Here is an 18035-nt window from a genome sequence, read left to right as displayed (position 1 = left end):
ATTTTACTAAAAAAAAAAAAAAAAAAGAGTTGGATTTACTGTCCTAAGTTCTTATGAAAACCAAAGGTAACCATTTTGTTCATGAAAGCTAAACACTGGGAATCCCAAAAGATAAATATTACCTACTGAGATAATAATGCAAGTACAGCCACCAGATCTGTATACAATCCAAGGCTACGTGGCAATCTAATGACGCAAAATGCAGAGGAGACAAAGGCGACAAGCTAAACCGAAAGGGCCTGTTTTAGGTGTGCCTTTAGGGTTATGACTGCCCCCCAAAATCTAGTTCAGGTTCATGTTTTATACAGGGAGGTATGTATCTCTTTTCAGTGATGACATAAAAAGTACAGTGATTATATCATTTTCACAAAAAATGTATCAAGAATCTACAAGTGTGAATTATTTCAATGATAGCAGTGGAATGGGTTATGACTTGTTGCAAGTAACAGGAATTCTGCACAGGAACCACACTGGCCTCGGAAGACAGAGGACTCAGTCGGTCTTGGCTCTACCACTGAGTGACACTTGACTTGAGTAACTTATAATCTTTGCTTCTCAATTCACAGAAAGGGCCTTTACTTATTCCCCCTCTACCACATAGATACTTGTCAAAGGATTATCTGTTAACCAAATAATTAAAGCCCTTTTTAGTAAAGAAATATAAAAATCTAAACACATTACATATAGACAGTTACATTTGGCTTTGTTGTAGGCATATGCTTGCATTTTAGGATTTTGAAAGCTGTAGTAAATTAACCAAAGTTTTAATTCTTCTTACAGAAATAAATGGAGGGAAGTTAACTAGTAGCATATTAAAATTGCTATAAAAACTGGATCTTTAAGACTGTATCTTGTTCTTTTAGGCAGACATCTTCATTAATTTTTATGAAGAATATCATAAAGCCAAGGTCCTTAATTGCAGTGGCATATGCTGGATAGTCCACAGGAGGGCAGCAAAACGCAAGATTTCTTTTTCTTCAAAATCTAGACTCCAGGTAAAATTGCTTTAAGCCACAAGTTATAAATCTACAGAAATTTAGGTCAGAGAACATAGACTAAAACCACAGGTAATGAACCAAATTACAAAAGGAGATATGATTTAGGTAAATAGATACTATAAATACAGAAACACTGTGATGACCACACAGTTATAACTCTACACACTGCAACAGATATTAAAGCTCATGTACATGATTTGGAAATTCTTTTATTTTTTTTTCTCTAGTAGTGAAAGCTTCCATATACATATTATAGAAAAACCTGCATGAAATTCTAAGCATACCTAGATATTAAAGTCTGAGTTCTACTGTACAACACTGATCCATCATTTCTAAAGATCTGGGTCAATATTTTTAAGTGGGCATGTATCTTAGTGAATTATGAAAAGACCAGAGAAATCCTGGGTTAGATGCTTAATTGTATTCAGCAAATACAAATGCCATTGTCAGTGGCAAACGTGTAAGCATCTCATGTAAATCAAGTCTAATAAATATGACCTGCCATTGGTCTTATGTTTTCTAACAAAAGAAAAATAATACTGAATGAAAAATACTAAAAATAAGGTAAAATCATACATATCAGAGACATAATAATAATAGTAGTAATGATAATAATAAAATAATCTAGACTGCTTTAGTAGAAAAATATCTTCGCTAGATATAACTTTTTGATTTGCAGATTAGTGAAGTTGAAGGAAAAAGTATTTAAAAGATATTTTGAAGTAATAAATGCTTGGAAAATGCACTACATGTATTTCTGGACTTCTCGACAGATTCAATATTTAATCATTCTGCTTATATTGTTATTAAAACTTATTTTCCATTTTTGGTCCTTAGAGAAGATAATCATTATTACTTCATGAAATTTCATTCTTTCTGACGCCTTTATTTTTTCCAATTAAAAAGAAAAGTCCTTTTTTTTAGTGTTTGGCACTGAAAACAACTTACTTATACTCAAAAGCACTGGAAGTTTATTTAACAGATTCCATTTTACTTAAAAAGGGCCAAGTATGTTGTTATTGAAGAGTGGGTTTGTTAAAGTGGCACATTCAGTTCTATTTAAGTTAAATCAAATTGTAAAATAACAAACCAATACATGTGGTAAAACAGCATGTATTTCAAAAGTGCCACAATAAATGTTTAATCAAAACTGAAAGCACTAGCTTCTCTTTTAATAGTCAACTCAGAGTTGACAATTTAAAAATCAATCTATTAAGTTTTCCTTCCCAGCATCCTTGAAATAGGGGTGGTGATAGAAAACTACCTATAAAAGAGAAGAATTTATTAAAAGCTATTCCAAGGAGAGAAAGAGAGAGATGATGTCAGGTACTTGCTATATAAGAACATACACAACTAATACACGGCAGTCAATAAAAGTTCGGAAAAACTGTCAGATAAGTAATTATGCATTGACACATTTTTTAGCTATAAAAGCCTTTACAAGTGGAAACGTTCTGTAAGCATAGTGATTATGTATTTTTAAGTTGAATGAATCAGTACTGAAAGGTAACAGAATACATTACCTGTGCAGATATTCCAAGAAACATACACTGAAACTCTGTGTGAAAAATTCCGTGATTACGTATGAAAAGAAATAAAATACTGGCTCATGTTAACACACTGCCTACAATTTTATCATTAAGTTCATATTACCCAAGAGTTTATACTATATTATAGCTGCTGTAAAAATAGTTGCTAACATGGATCTTTAAAGAAAATAATTTGTTGAAGATTAACAATAGTGGTCAGAAAAATTATTAAAGAAACATTTTCTAAGGGTAATTAGCTATTTTTGGTCTGTAAGAAAAGCTTATCTGTAAAGCTTTTAAATGGTAGCTTTTCAAAAAGACTTTCATAACAGAATGACTTAGGTTGGGACAGGGTGGGTAAGGGCAGCTGGAATTCTTCTCTAATAAAAATCAATATGAATTCCTTGATTACTATATGGAAAAAGAATCATAAACCTTGTTGGTATCTTGAAAACTTCATACTGTCATAAAAAAACTTCAGACAGGGGCGCCTGGGTGGCTCAGTTGGTTAAGCAGCTGCCTTCGGCTCAAGTCATGATCCCGGGTCCTGGGATCGAGTCCCGCATTGGGCTCCTTGTTCAGCAGGGAGCCTGCTTCTTCCTCTGCCTGCTTTCCCTGCCATTCCCCCTGCTTGTCCTATCTCTCTCTCTCTCACAAATTAAAAAAAAAAAAAAAACAAAAAACTTCAGACAGATAATGTCTCAGACAAGCAGGATAACTTATGAAGCTTATTTCAATATTGCAAAAATCTAAAAGCAAAAGGCAGACAATCATCTGAAGGTACAGAAATGCTAATCATTATTCAGAGGTTTTTCTTTTTTTCCTCAACCATTTAGTAAAGCTCAGAAACAGGAAATGAAACTGGGTTTTCAAATATAAGAAGCTCATGGTTTCTGTGGAGATACCTGTTGCTTTGAAGTTTCAGCTTTACAAAGCTGGAACTCTGCAAAGCAACTGCGACTGTACAGGATTCCTGTGGAAACAAGTAATGCAAAAACACTGTCAAAGAAAAAATCAATACTGAAATGAACTCAGTATTAATCAATGAAGTTGAAAACTCCGAAAATGCTATAGCATACATTTCCATCAGGGGGTACCAGTATTTAGCAGATGGTGGATTCTCTCCTAAAATAATTAATCACAACATAAAAGGGGCTAAATTAAAAAAAAATTATTAATGAGCTGTCTTTGAAACAACTAAAAAAAGTATTCCTTCTTCCCAAGTCAAATTATTTTCTTTTATTGTACTGGATCTGGTAATAGTATCTGTGGCATACCTGGACAACTAAATACTAAGATACTACAACTTTGTAGATTTGTTTCAGGTTATTAGTTTCCTGGGCTAGTTGAAATTATGCCCTGGGGAAAAAGTTCAAGACAACTGAATTCCTTCTCTTGACATGAGTGACAAAATAATAATAAATTTCAAGAAACTGAAATCCTAAGCAAAAGCATGTAAAGTAATATTAACGAAAAGGCTTTTTAGAAGAGGGTCACTAATATACATACAAAACTCTTCTTTCCAATAACAAAGAAATCAAGAGAGGCGAGGGAGAGGATAGCAGGTAAAATAAATATGAGACTATTAATAAAAAACAGCTCATCAAAAAAAGTAAAATTCTGTTTACAATGCTATTGATAGGTAATCTAAGGAATTTAAAAGACCAGAACATATTTTCTGGAATTAAGTAAGAAGATAAAGATCCATAACTTGCACCTTTAAGGTCACACTATTTTGTATTTATTATGAATTTCTAATGGCCTATTTTACCCACATCTATCATGTGATAAGGATCTTATTTAATCCTACCAACAAATCTAGGGGACAGATTTTCCCTCTCATTTTATAGATGAGGACAGAGTTACTTTACTGGGATTAGAAACAGTAATGGCAGAGCTAAGGCTCAAACATGAATCGGTAGGACTCTGTTGCGTTGCTCAACTGTGCACCGTTGCACGGCTAACACACTGTCTTAGGCCTTCAGCATCCATGCAAGAACTCTGGTTTAGACTGTGCTCAGTACTGATCCACAGCTGAGCTATGGAGCATGCTGCTACTAGATTTTTGGTTTCTTCACTAAGAAATTGGGCTCTGATACTTAAAAATGTAAACACTACTTACTACTTACTGCCTGTCATTTCATTAAGATCCTAAGGCAGTCTAGTACAGTGAATCTGGAAAACCAGTTTGAGGGATGTTTTTTTCCTTAAGTGAAGGAGAGGGACTGATAGTGCTCTGCTTGAATATTACAATCTGGTCTGAACATTAGCAAAGCACCCACGGTGCATTCCACAACAGCAAGGTTCTGAGGATCCACATTTACGTAAACCTCACCTCTCGTAACTCAAGTCAAACTTTTTTTATTCTTGTAGTGAAAGTTAAACAAGAAAATAAACATAATGGAAACCTTAAGGAGTTCTAACTGATGAATTTACAATAGTTCAGATAGATATTAACGCAAATATTTTTTTACCCAGATGGACACACTTATGCACATACACATACACACACACACACACTGGTGGCTGTGGGAGAAAGTGGAAGAATGCAAGAAGATACCCCTTAACGTCGGGTGACTACTTTAAAGGTGCAGTCAAGATCTGGAGCATCTTCACTGAAAGGCGAGGGGGTATATTTCAGTGAATGAGGATCAAATCTTCAAATGCTTCAAATCTTACTGCAGATTATCTTTATGGACAGAAAATATATCCTTTACCATTAATACCGGTCATTAAAAAACATCATAGATTTTGGGGAGAGAAAAAAATAACCTCAGTCTATCAATCTCAGTTGAATCTACTTTAGTCAGCCTTTTTCAACTACGGTTCTAGGAGAGAATTAAGCACAATACCCTACAGCATCTATATAGCAAGTAATGAATTAATTTCCTTCCTATGTACCTAGAATTATACTAGTGATGTAAAATCCCTGGGAAAAACTGAGAAAGTAATTTTCTGTGTTCTGTTGATCAGAATAGGAACCCTGGTTGAGCTCATTACTTTGCCTGCATTTAACAGCTGCTTACCACTGCAAACAGAAGAGGTGATGTTGTATAGAAAAGGATAGAACTGCATACAGCGTATCAACTTCAGGCTGTTTTCACATTCTGGGCATTTGGTAGTTAATTTCAAAGCCTGTCTAAAGGCCTCAAGTGCCCCACTGATATTCTTCAGAGCAAGGTAAGCATTTCCCAGGCTCAAAAAGGTCAGGGGCTGAAAAGAAAAAAAAAATCAGAAAAACGTTAGTGAATTAATATTTCCTGAGTTACAAAACTTTTAAAGTATATGTCTTTTGGCTTCTTTTAGGTTATCCCATAATAGTTAATGGCTAACTGTCCATTTTATTTACATGAGCCAATTCTACACTGTAACAAATATAAATTTATATTTTACATTTTTACTAAAATAAAACATAAAGTGTGTAATATATACTAGTCTTAAGTGTACAGCTCAATGAATTTTTATATATGTATATATCCTTGTAACTACCTCTCATCTCAAGATACAAAACATTTAGAATGTTTCTAATACCCCAAAAATTCCCTTGGGCAACCCAACCCCAAACCCAGATGTGACCAGTGTTGTTATGTCCTATCACCGTAAATTAGCTCTGCCTGTTCTTAAACTTCATATATGTAATCAAACAGCATGTTCCCTTCCATGTATATATAATCTATACCCTTTTATAGATTCTTTCACTCAACACAGTATGCAAGGTTTAAGAAACAATGTTTTTTTGTGTATCAGTAATTTATTTTTTTTAAATTGTGTAATGTCTACCATGTGAATACACATTATTTGTTGTTTATTGCTTGTTTATTATTCTCCTACTGAAAAGCATCTGGACTGTTTCCAGTTTTAGACTATTATGAAAAAAGCTACAATGGACATTCTTGCCACTACCTTTTGATAGAGGTATGTGCTCATTTTCCTTGGATACATACTCAGCAGCAGGTCTTAAAGTAGGCATACATTTGGTTTTATGAGATACAGCCAAATAGTTTTTCTTTTTGAAGATTTTTATTTATTTATTTGACAGAGAGAGTATGAGGCGGGGGTAGGGGCAGAGGGGGAGGGAGAGGGACAAGCAGACTCTGAACTGAGCGTGGACCCTGAGGCGGGGGCTCAATCCCACGACCCTGAGATCACAACCTGAGCCAAAACCAAGAGTCGGATGTTTAACTGATTGTGCCACTGAGGCGTCCCACAACCAAAGAGTTTTCTAAAGTGGATGTACAAATTTACACTCTTACCAGGAAGTATGAGAATCTATTGACTTAGTACTGTCAGTCTTTTAAATTTAGCTGTTTTAGTGAGGTGATGAAGTAGCTCTCAATGTGGTTTTAATTTATATTTCCTTGATTAGCAAAGATGTTGAGGGGCGCCTGGGTGGCACAGCGGTTAAGTGTCTGCCTTCGGCTCAGGGCGTGATCCCGGCGTTATGGGATCGAGCCCCACGTCAGGCTCTTCCGCTATGAGCCTGCTTCTTCCTCTCCCACTCCCCCTGCTTGTGTTCCCTCTCTCGCTGGCTATCTCTATCTCTGTCAAATAAATAAATAAAATCTTTAAAAAAAAAAAAAAAAAAAAAAAAAAAAAAAGATGTTGAATATTTTGTCATGTGCTTATTGGCCATTTGGATATTCTCATTTCTGAAGTGCCTGCTGTTTTCCCCATTAAAAAAACAAACAGGTTGTCTTTTTCTTACTGATTTGAAGGAGTTCTTTATAGATGTACTAAATATGGGTCCTTTGTTGGAAATATTTATTGCAAATCTTCTCCCAGTCTGGGGTTTGCCTTTTATTCTCTTACTGGTATCTCTGATAAACAGAAATTCTTAATTTTGATGAAGTTCAGTTTACATATATATATATATATATATATATATATATATATATACACACACATATATATACATGTATATGTATATATAAAAATGTTTGCATATTTATACAAATATATATTTTACAGTTAGTGCTTTTTAAAATCTTTGCCTAGTGTAACATCATGAAGACCTTCTCTTATGTTTTCATCAAGCTTTATTGTTTCATCTTTCACATTTTGGTATATGATCCACCTCAAATTAATTCTGTGTATGAAGTATGGGAGGAGTCAAGGTTCATTTCTTTTTGCACAGAGATATCCACGTATTCCCGCACTACTTACTCAAAAACCAATAGGTGTCCCTGCCTGAACTACTGGTGTGTCTTTGTCATGAATCAAGTTACCATATATATAGAGGCCTAGTTCTAATTTTTCTATTGTGTTCTATTGATATGTTTAAGTATCTTTGTGCCAATACCATACTGACTTATTTACAGCAAGTCTTGAAATGTAGTAATAAAAGCCTTCCAACTGTTTTTTTCTCCCCCTCACCTGCAAATTTTCTGGCTATTCTAGATCCATTTCTGTGTAGATTTTAGAATCAACTTATCCATTTACACATACATATACATACAATTGCCAGGAGTTTAGGATTAAATCTATAAATCAATTCTGGCAAGAACTTACACCTTAACAATACTGAACCTTCCAATCCATGGATATAATGTCTCTCCACTTATTTAGGTCTTTGTCTTAGCAATAATTTGCAATCCAGTATAGAAATCTTATATATCTTCCTTTAAATTAATTTCTAGATATATGATTTTTATGCTATTATATATAGTTTTTGTATTCTATTTTCCAATTATTTGTTGAGACTGTTTTTATAAGCAGCCCAAAGTATTCAGTTTAAGTCCTTTTAGTTGAAATACACCTGTACTTGGTAATTTGTATTTGCTTATGTACAAACCATTTATTCTACACTTATTTTATCATTAAAAATACTTTAAAGGATCTAAGAAAGTATTATTTTTCAAATTATGCAATATATTCCTATGAAAAGCAATACCTATGATTTATCTAACTACTCACTTTTTTTTTTTCTTCCAACTACTTGCTTATGATTCAGGCTGTTAGGTCATCCACAATATCTCACTATAACCAAGCCAACGTGTACAAAATATTCCAGATTACAGAGGCATAATCTAAATAGCTCTCAGATTACATTTAAAATTTTACTTAGTGGTTTACAACCAGACGCAAAATTAAATCCCATGTTTAGATTTCAAAGTGTCTTTATATTTTTACATAAGGAAACAAAGTGTTTATTCCTATTACCAGAATGATGGTTGTACAAATATCTTATATTGAGACAAACTAATTAGTATTTTGGGAAAAAAATAAATTTTCATCAGGTCATCCAGAAAATAACTACTAAGTGTTTACCAGTATTTTAGATACTGGGGACACAGCAGAAAATAAGTCCCTGCCTTTGTAGATGTTTTAGTCAAGCGTCACAAAACCATGCGGGTATCACACAAGTATGAGAAGAATGTGATGGAGAAGAGTTTGGCTGGGAAGAGACATTAAATAGACCAGAGTGGAGGAAGGGAAAGACTTACTGAGTAGTTAGTATTTTAAAGGAATTTAAGGAGATGAAGTGAGTTATGAAGAATCTTGGTGGAGTGAAGTATTCCTAACAGAGAGAACAGAAGGTGCAAAGGGGCTGAGGCGGGAGCATGCCTAGTATGTTCAAGCAACTGCAGAGGTAAGCGAGATTAGAACAGAATGAGCAAAGGCATGACTTCATGGGGATGAGGTCAGAAAAGTAAGAAGGTCATGTAGGACCTTCTACACTATTATAAATTCTTGTCTTTTACCATGAGTTACATGGAGTACCACTGAGGAGATCTGAACAAATGACAACATCTGACTTTTTATAAGGATCTTACTGATTGCTATGAATAGACTATAGGGGCACAAATGCCAAAAGCAGAGAAGTTAGGCAGGAGGCTAATGAAATACTTCAGGTAAAAGATAATGGTATATTGGATCAGACAGCAGTGGAGATAATGATAAACAGTGCAATTCTGGGTGTATTTTGAAAATATCAGCAAGGTTAGTTAATAGACTGAGTTTACCCTGAGAGAGGAAAAAAGGTGTGAAGAATGGCTCCAAGTTTTTGTCCTGAGCTACTAGCTTTACTGTTTCCTGAAATGGGAAAGACAAAGGAAAGACTGGAACAATGTAAAGGAGCTTAGTTTTGCCCTTTAGTTTTAAAGTGTGTTTTAGACATCCACATGGAGATGGTCAAGTAAGCTGCTGGATAAAGGAGTCTGCAGTTCAGAGCAGGTGACAGGTGATTCAAGAAGGAAATGAAAGGGTTCTCAAGATGTGCTGCCGGGACAACCCAATGTCTATGTGATATGAACTCTGATGAATGAACTTTGATTCCCACTTCACATTACAAAAAAGTTTAACTTGAAATGGATCACAAACCTAAATGTAAAACCTAAAACCACCAATTGTCTAGAAGACAACATAGGAAAATATTTTAGTGTATTTGAGTCAACTACTTAAAAACAAGTAATAGACAGCAAAAGCAAAATAGAACTAATTGTTTTCAAATTTCTTGTGAGGAGACCTTAAATCTAACAATAAAAATCAAGAGAAAAGACGGGCAAATGGAAGGGTATTTTTAAAAGATAAGACAAAAAGAGAAAATATTTTTTAATGTATGATGGAGTTAAAGATTTTGTATAAAGAGTTTGTACAAAATTTAAAAAACCCTAAATTCTAACAAAATGAGCAAAATGCATACACAAACTTTTACTTTAAAAATACAGTTAAAGGGATGCCTGGCTGGCTCAGTCTGTGGAGCATGTGACTCTTGATCTTGGGATTGTAGGTTCAAGCCCCGCATTCAGCGTAGAGATTACTTAAAAAAAAATCTTTAGAAACAATTAAAATAAGAAAATAAAAATACAATTAAAGGATAAAGAAATTTATATTATATACAACACAGGAGTGAAATTTTTAAAGTAAACTTGTTTTACAAATGTTAAGTCAGAGGCAGCATGACATGGCCAAAGACTGTGAGCTCTGTGGCCAATCTCCCTGAGTTGAAATAAATCCAAGTTCCGAGACTTTTGGTTAATCCCTTTGCCCCTTTCTTAATCTAGCAAATGGGTAAATCCTATCTCACAGGGCTGGTGTGAGGATTCAGTGAGTTATCACATGTCAAGCGATCAGTATGGTGCCTGGCTCTAGTAAACAATAATAAAAGTTAGCAGTTAGTTCAATTGCCCAATTCTGGCAAAGCTACAGATGAAATGAATACTTCCCGACCTTGACGATGTCAATACATATTGGCCCAAATCTTTTGGTAGATGTTTGGCCTTTTGTATCAAAGCCATGAAAATACTCAATTGCTTAGTAATTCCACGGCTAACAATCTTTCCTAAGAAAATTACCTGGAGTGCAGAAAAAGCCTTATGCAGAAAACCATTATTGATAATAGGTAAGCACTGTCAGCAATCTAAACATCCAGCGACAGAGGAGTAAGCTGTGGTATACAAATTCATAAGCAGCCATTACTGATGGCTAGTAAAAACTATATGGTGATAAAACTTTTTTATACAGTAAGTTTTAAAGATCACCACTGCAACAGTGTTGCAACACTATGAAATATTAGAATAGAAGAAACTTAGAGGAATTATTTCCAAATGTTGATAGTTAGGGGGAAGGTGCTTGCTGATTAAGGTGTATTTTTGTGGGATCTATTCTGATGCACTAATTTATCTTTTTATTATTATTGTAGTACCATAGTATTTCACAACTGAAATTTTAGTGTAATTTTCAAATACAGAAAGGCAATTAATCTCTAAAGGAGCTCTTTTTTCTTCAGAAGAATACTGCCTCATTGCCTTGGCTGGTGGCAGCAGAAAGTGAAACAAGTATTGGGGGAATACAGCTGTGCTGAGCCTTCCCTTTGGGGGCCCAATCATCACATCCCATATATAGCATCTGCTCACTGTACCTGCACCTGGCCCACAGCAAATATTTGACATGCTTCTTTGGCACCAGGCCTGTTGTACAGTATAGCAATTGTAAACTTCGGCTTAAAATCTACTTGTGAATTTGTGTATTTCAAGGGAAACTCTTAACAGGCAATATTTTCTTCTCATACTTAAAAAATTAGTTCTGAGATATCACGAAAAAACCTAAACCACTCATGCACACTTCTTTTAAAAGTTTTTTTGGAGGGGCTCCTGGGTGGCTCAGTCCATTGGGCGTCTGACTTTGGCTTGGTTCATGATCTCAGGACTGAGCCCTGCATTGGGCTCCCCGCTTGGGTGGGAGCCTACTTCTCCCTCTGCCTCTGCCCCTCCCCCTGCTTGTGCTCTCTCTCAAATAAATAAATAAAATCTTAAAAAAAATAAAAGTTTTTTGGTTACAAAACTTACGAACATTTAAACCCTAGGTATAAGAGCAATTTAATTGTTTACTTATTATAACTTTCATCAAACCTCAGATGTCATCAACTGTAACATGTATCCTTATTTCAGAGATGTTAAAATACGAAAAAAGAAGTTGTATCTTAGAAACTATGAACTAGAGTAATTAACTACACACACACACACACACACACAAAAAGTAGTGATTAACTCCATGGGCTGCATGTGGGAGGTTCAGGGCACGAATATTAATCCATCTAACTATTCTTATCAACGCAACCTTTAAACTGTGTTCTGGCTTGGTTGGTATAAAGATATCTATAAATTAAAGTTATAAAACAGTGCAATATTAAGAAGCAGGCATACTGTGATGAGTAGGATAAAGAAAGAACCAGATGTTTCAGACTGACATAAAAAAGTGGCAGTATATTTTTAGCAGCTATGTCATTCTTATTTAAACATAAGTTCCTAAAAATAAATTAACCACATAATTATAAATTTCACTCATTTAAAATAAAGAAATGACACAAAACAAGAGAACTACAGGCCAAATTTCTGATGAACATAGATGCAAATATCCTCAACAAAATACTAGCAAACTGAATCCAACAATACATTAACAAAAATCATTCACCACAATTAAATGTGATTTACTCCTGGGATACAACAGTGGTTCAATATTCACAAATCAATCAATGTGCTACATCACATCGGTAAGAGAAAGGACAAAAACCATATGATCATTTCAACAGACACAGAATAAGCATTTGACAAAGTACAACATCCATTCATGATAACAAGTCCTCAACAAAGTAGGTCTAGAGGGAACATACCTCAATATAATAAAGGGCATATATAAAAAACCTACAGCGAACATCACCCTCAATGGGGAAAAACTGAGAGCTTTTCCCCTAACATCAGGAACGAGACAAGGGTGTCCACTCTCACAACTTTTATTCAACATAGTATTGGAAGTCCTAGCCTCAGCAATCAGACAACAAAAAGAAATAAAAGGAATCCAAATCAGTAAGGAAGAAGTAAAACTTTTACTATTTGCAGATGATGTGATACCACATATAGAAAAGCCTAAAGACTCCCCAAAAATTACTAAAACTGTCAAGTGAATTCAGTAAAATCATAGGATACAAAATCAATGTGCAGAAATCTGTTGCATTTGTACATACTAATAATGAAGAAGCAGAAAGAGAAATTGAAAAAACAATCCCATTTACAACTGTACCAAAAATAATAAGATACCAGAATAAACCTAACCAAAGAGGTGAAACACCTATACTCTGAAAACTGTGAAACATTGATAAAAAGAATTGAAGAGAACACACACAAATGAAAAGACATTCCATGTTCATGAATTGGAAGAAAAAATATTGTTAAAATGTCCATACTACCCAAAGTGATCTACACACTGAATACAATCCCTATTAAAATACTAACAGCATTTTTTGCTGAACTAGAACAAAAAATCCTAAGATTAATATGGAACCAAAAGAGACTTGAATAGCCAAAGCAATTCTGAAAAAGAAAAACAAAGCTGGAGGCATCACAATTTCAGATGTCAAGTTATATTACAAAACTGTAGTAATCAAAACAGAATGGTACTGGCACAGAAACGGATATATAGATCAATGGAACAGAATAGAAAACCCAGAAATTAACCTACAATTATATGGTCAGTTAATCTTCAACAAATGAGGACAGAATATGTAATGGAAAAAAGATAGTCTCTTCAACAAATGGTGTTGGAAAAACTAGTCAGTAAATAATAAAATTGGACTACTTCCTTACACCATACACAAAAATAAACCAAAAATGGATTAAAGACCTAAATGTGAGATCTGAAAACATAAAACTCCTAGAAGAGAGCAAGGCAGTAACTTCTCTGACATCAGCCATAGCAACATTTTTATAGATAGGTCTCCTGGCGCAAGGGGAATAAAAGCAAAAATAAACTACTGGGACTACATCAAAATAAAAAGCTTCTGCACAGCGAAGGAAACAATCAACAAAGCTAAAAGTCAACCTAAGGAATGGAAGAAGATATTTGCAAATGACATATCTGAAAGAGTTAATATTCAAAATATATAAAGAACTGATACAACTCAATACTCAAAAACAATCCAATTACAAAATGGGCAGAAGACACGAACAGATATTTTTCCAAATAACATATCCAGATGGCCAACGGACACATGAAAAGATGGTCAATATCACTCATCATCAGGGAAATACAAATCAAAACCACGATGAGATACCACCTCACACATGTCAGAATGGCTAAAATTAACAACACGGGAAAAAACAGATGTTGGCAAAGATGCCAAGAAAGAGGAACCCTCTTACACTGTTGGTGGGAAAGCAAACTGGTGCAGCCACTCTGGAAAACAGCATGGAAGTTCTCAAAAAGGTAAAAATAGAGCTACACTATGAACCAGCAATTACACTACTAGGTATTTACCCAAAGGCTACAAACATACTGACTCAAAGGAGCACATGCACCCCGATGTTTATAGCAGCACTATCAACAACAGCCAAATTATGGAAAGAACCCAAGTGTCCATTGACTGATGAGTGGATAAAGAAGATGCAGTCATCTATATAGTGGAACATTACTCAGCCATCAAAAAGAATGAAAGCTTGCCATTTGCAATGACATGGATGGAACTAGAGTGTATTATGCTACATGAAGTAAGTTAGAGAAAAGACAAATGCCATATAATTTCACTCATATGTGGAATTAAAGAAAGAAACAGATAAATATATGGGAAGGGGAAAAAAAGAGAGGAAAGCAAACCAAGAGATTATAGAGAACAAACTGATGGTTATCAGAGGGGAGGTGGGCAGAGGGATGGATGAAAGAGGTGATGGGGATTAAGGAGTGCACTTGTTGTGATGAGCACCAGGTGATGTATAGAAGTGCTGAATCACTATATTGTACACCTGACACTAATATAACACTGTATGTTAACTATAGTGGAATTAAAATTAAAAAAAAGAAATTAAATATATCTGAGATATATCTGGGAGTAAAAACAAGAAGATACAGAAAAATGTGATTATCATGATTCCATATTTGCACAAAATAAAATATAAAAAAATAAACACATCAAAAACAAGATAAAACAAAATCTGTTTTATGCTATCTCAAAGTATGCAAACTCCTACTCTGATATAAATTATGAGATTTTTTTCATGCCTTCCCCAGAAAAATACAAATTGTACCCTGAATTTGAGTTACCCCCACATAGTACATGGAGCTACAAAGAAACATAAAACCTCACCTCAGAGCTATTGATGGCCAAAGCTTGAAGTAGCAGCTTAGTGGCATCAAGATGGAGACCATAGTGAATCAAAAGGTTGGCCAAGTTCACAAGAGGAATGTCCTGGTATTGAAGTGGAGCCAAATTCAAAGCCCTCTGAAGACAAGCAATAGCAAAAGTGCTGTTTCCTACTGCTCTCCAGTAGAGTCCAGCTTCATTGAGTATCAGCCAGACGGGGGCATTTGGCTGAAAAACCCAAAATACCTCAGTTAATACAACAATATAGTACTAGTTCTAACAAGGATTTTCACTGCATGCATTTTAACTTTTAATTACAATTACTAAGCATTTAAATTTCAGATGTCTAAAACAGGCAACTTACCTTATTAATAGCGTGAAATAAGAATGACCCAATTTCTTCTTCTGGGATAGTATAGTTATTAATACGGGAAAGCAAAATCTGAAAACATCAAAAGGAAGACTGACTCAATTGAAAATAACAAGGAAGACATTTGAAAGAAATCTATTGATAGCAGTCTTTACTTGAGCTCCTCAGGAACAGCTAATTTGAACAGATATTTATAATCATATATCTATATATATAAAACATAAGGTCATCAACATACCAACAGGTGTTGACCTGCTTACATGAATGCCCCAGTTTCCTCTAACTAAAACATGTTAAAAGATGCATACCACATACACTATTAAGGTGATACACCATATCCCATTAAAGTCAACCTAAGAACCCAAAATCAAATGAGAAATTATTCAAAAGACAACAGCACATAATACCTGATGCAACGAAAATCTTCTATCTTTCCTAACTGGAAAAGCGCTGGATCCTCAATTATGCTACGTTCTTGTAACGTGTGTATAACTGTGAGCAACTCTAAGGTAGGGATCATGGTCTATTTATCTTTCCTAGCATTCCAAACAGTGCCTGGAACATAACGTTTTCGCCTCAGTAAATGTTTGTTGACCGTAAGTAGTAACTGTTCATAGTTTTAAAATTAAGTTTTAAAAAAGGGTGTTGTGATGGTCTATTTTCTCTGCAAAAAAGTAATTTTTCATTTCTATCTATGGAATGGTATCTAATGTAGACTTTCTAGTCAATAAAAAAACATTCTCACTTATACATAATTAATAGGAATTAAAGAACAAAGCATAACAGAACTTGTCTATAATATCCGCAGAGTAGTTATCAAATTCATACAAACTTCCAAGGACCTTATATAAGGCCAAAGCAGGGTTGATAAGGCCAGAAAGACAATCTTCAAGCTTTCAATTTATACAAACTCCTGGAGGCTTGATGGATGCAAAGCTAAACTGAAGTGGTCAGAATGGCCTCCGTAGATGAACTTCATTAAATAAACAGAGTTCTGTATTGCTCATCTTTCTTTGCAGCACTCTTCGTTAGAGAGAGTGCTTACATGCTCTGCGTCAACAGCAGCCCAGAAGTACACTTTCCTGGCACTCCTTCAATAGCATGAATATCTTCTTAATGATTCCATCAATTCTTTAACTCTATCCTCAGTTTTTAAAAACTTTAAGTTCAGTAACTGCCTTCTATCAAATTTGTGTTCACCTAAGAGGCTTGTGAAGTCACCCAGAATGGACGGCAATAAACACCAGCCTAAGTGAGCCTTACTTTTCGTGCATGGTCATCTGGCATTTTGGCTTTCAGATCCATGCGGACCTCTAATTCTTTGACTAAGTAGGACAGAGTCTGGCTTTTTCTGAAGTCAGTTATGGAACAGTCAGGGGTTTGGGCCTCTTCTTCTGAAGAATAATCATCACTGTTGAGTTCGTGGATCCTGGCACAAGAAAAAGGAACAAGATTCATATTTTCAAAGTTTGGGTGATTTCAAGATAAAGACTTAACCTTTCAAGTCCAAGGATGGTGCTCTCAAAGAACTGCAGATGACAATCATGCAGAATCAAGTGCTTTGCCAAATCCATCAGCACTTGCCTGAGTCCTTTGTTTTCCGGAGGCAGAAAATACGTTGGCAATTCCCCACCAAGAGGGACTCTAGGATAGCTTTCTGCACAATCTGCTCTTTTAGGCCAAAGAATATGCTGTTTGTCCTAATAAAGAGAAAAGGTGTCTCATAAATTTCCTTGGATTCAATATTTCAACACACTAAATAAACTTTTAAAAGAACATAAATATACTAGGATAATTGAACAATTTAGTATTTTAAGATAATTGTAGACATTATGGTAGACTCTGTAATATTCCTTCTACTGAAGGGTATTTGTCTAAGTCAGTAATTCTACCTGCTTTACCATAGACTGGTTCAGGGTTGGGCATGCCTAAGTCAGCTGAGCCCAATGAGATACAAGGAGAGGCTTGTTTGGGGCTTCTGGAAAGAAAAGCCAGTCTTAGTCTCTTATGCCACATAGGAACAAAGAACGTGTTGCTCTAAGTTGCTGCTGGCTGTCACCTCATGACCGTGAGGAAGACAAGCTTTAGGATGAAACAATACTATGGATGGCAAACTGAAGAAAAAGAAAGAAATGGGTCACTGATGACATCACTGGCCCACTGAATCAACCAAAATTTGCTCTGATCTCTGGACTTTCTGTAATATGAGGCATATTTTCTGTTTAAGTCAATTTGAGGCAGAGTTTATGATTTGTACCTGAAAGCATATATAAACTTATAAAACTGGCACAAAAAACTACTTTTCCCTGAACTAAGACCTTTTCTTTGCCAATGCCAAAGTTCCACAATTGTTTTGATTTGTAAAATGTTCATTTTTTCTAAATATAAATAACACACATCAGAGGCTTACTAAACTTAAATCTTGAAGCTATCAAACTTTGGGGAATTTATTTTACATAGAATTAAATCTAAGTGGCTATATTAATTCTGATAGAACAAAAACTCGATTAAATTCTGAAAATTTAATACTGAATAAAATTCATGGTATCTGTCCTCATACCTTGGTA

The 18035-nt window shown here is 34.9% G+C and overlaps 1 protein-coding gene across 2 annotated transcripts in view; it reads right to left on the bottom strand.

Annotated features, from left to right (window-relative positions):
- TTC17 (tetratricopeptide repeat domain 17) overlaps positions 1-18035 on the bottom strand; it is a 113546-nt gene that overhangs the window by 54233 nt on the left and 41278 nt on the right. For both annotated transcript variants that reach the window (XM_045808782.2, XM_045808783.2), the window contains exons 12-16: positions 17053-17168; positions 16732-16897; positions 15463-15540; positions 15102-15326; positions 5554-5740 (exon numbers count right to left, since the gene is read on the bottom strand). In XM_045808782.2, coding sequence (XP_045664738.1) covers positions 5554-5740; positions 15102-15326; positions 15463-15540; positions 16732-16897; positions 17053-17168 — 772 coding nt within the window. The remainder of the gene's footprint in view (positions 1-5553; positions 5741-15101; positions 15327-15462; positions 15541-16731; positions 16898-17052; positions 17169-18035) is intronic.

The sequence above is a fragment of the Ursus americanus genome, chromosome 24 (genome assembly GCF_024610735.1).
Source record: "Ursus americanus isolate L20-20 chromosome 24, mUrsAme1.1.p, whole genome shotgun sequence".
Lineage (NCBI taxonomy): Eukaryota > Metazoa > Chordata > Mammalia > Carnivora > Ursidae > Ursus > Ursus americanus.
The sequence above is the reverse complement of the archived record's forward strand: the minus strand, read 5'-3'. Positions and strand labels throughout refer to the sequence as shown.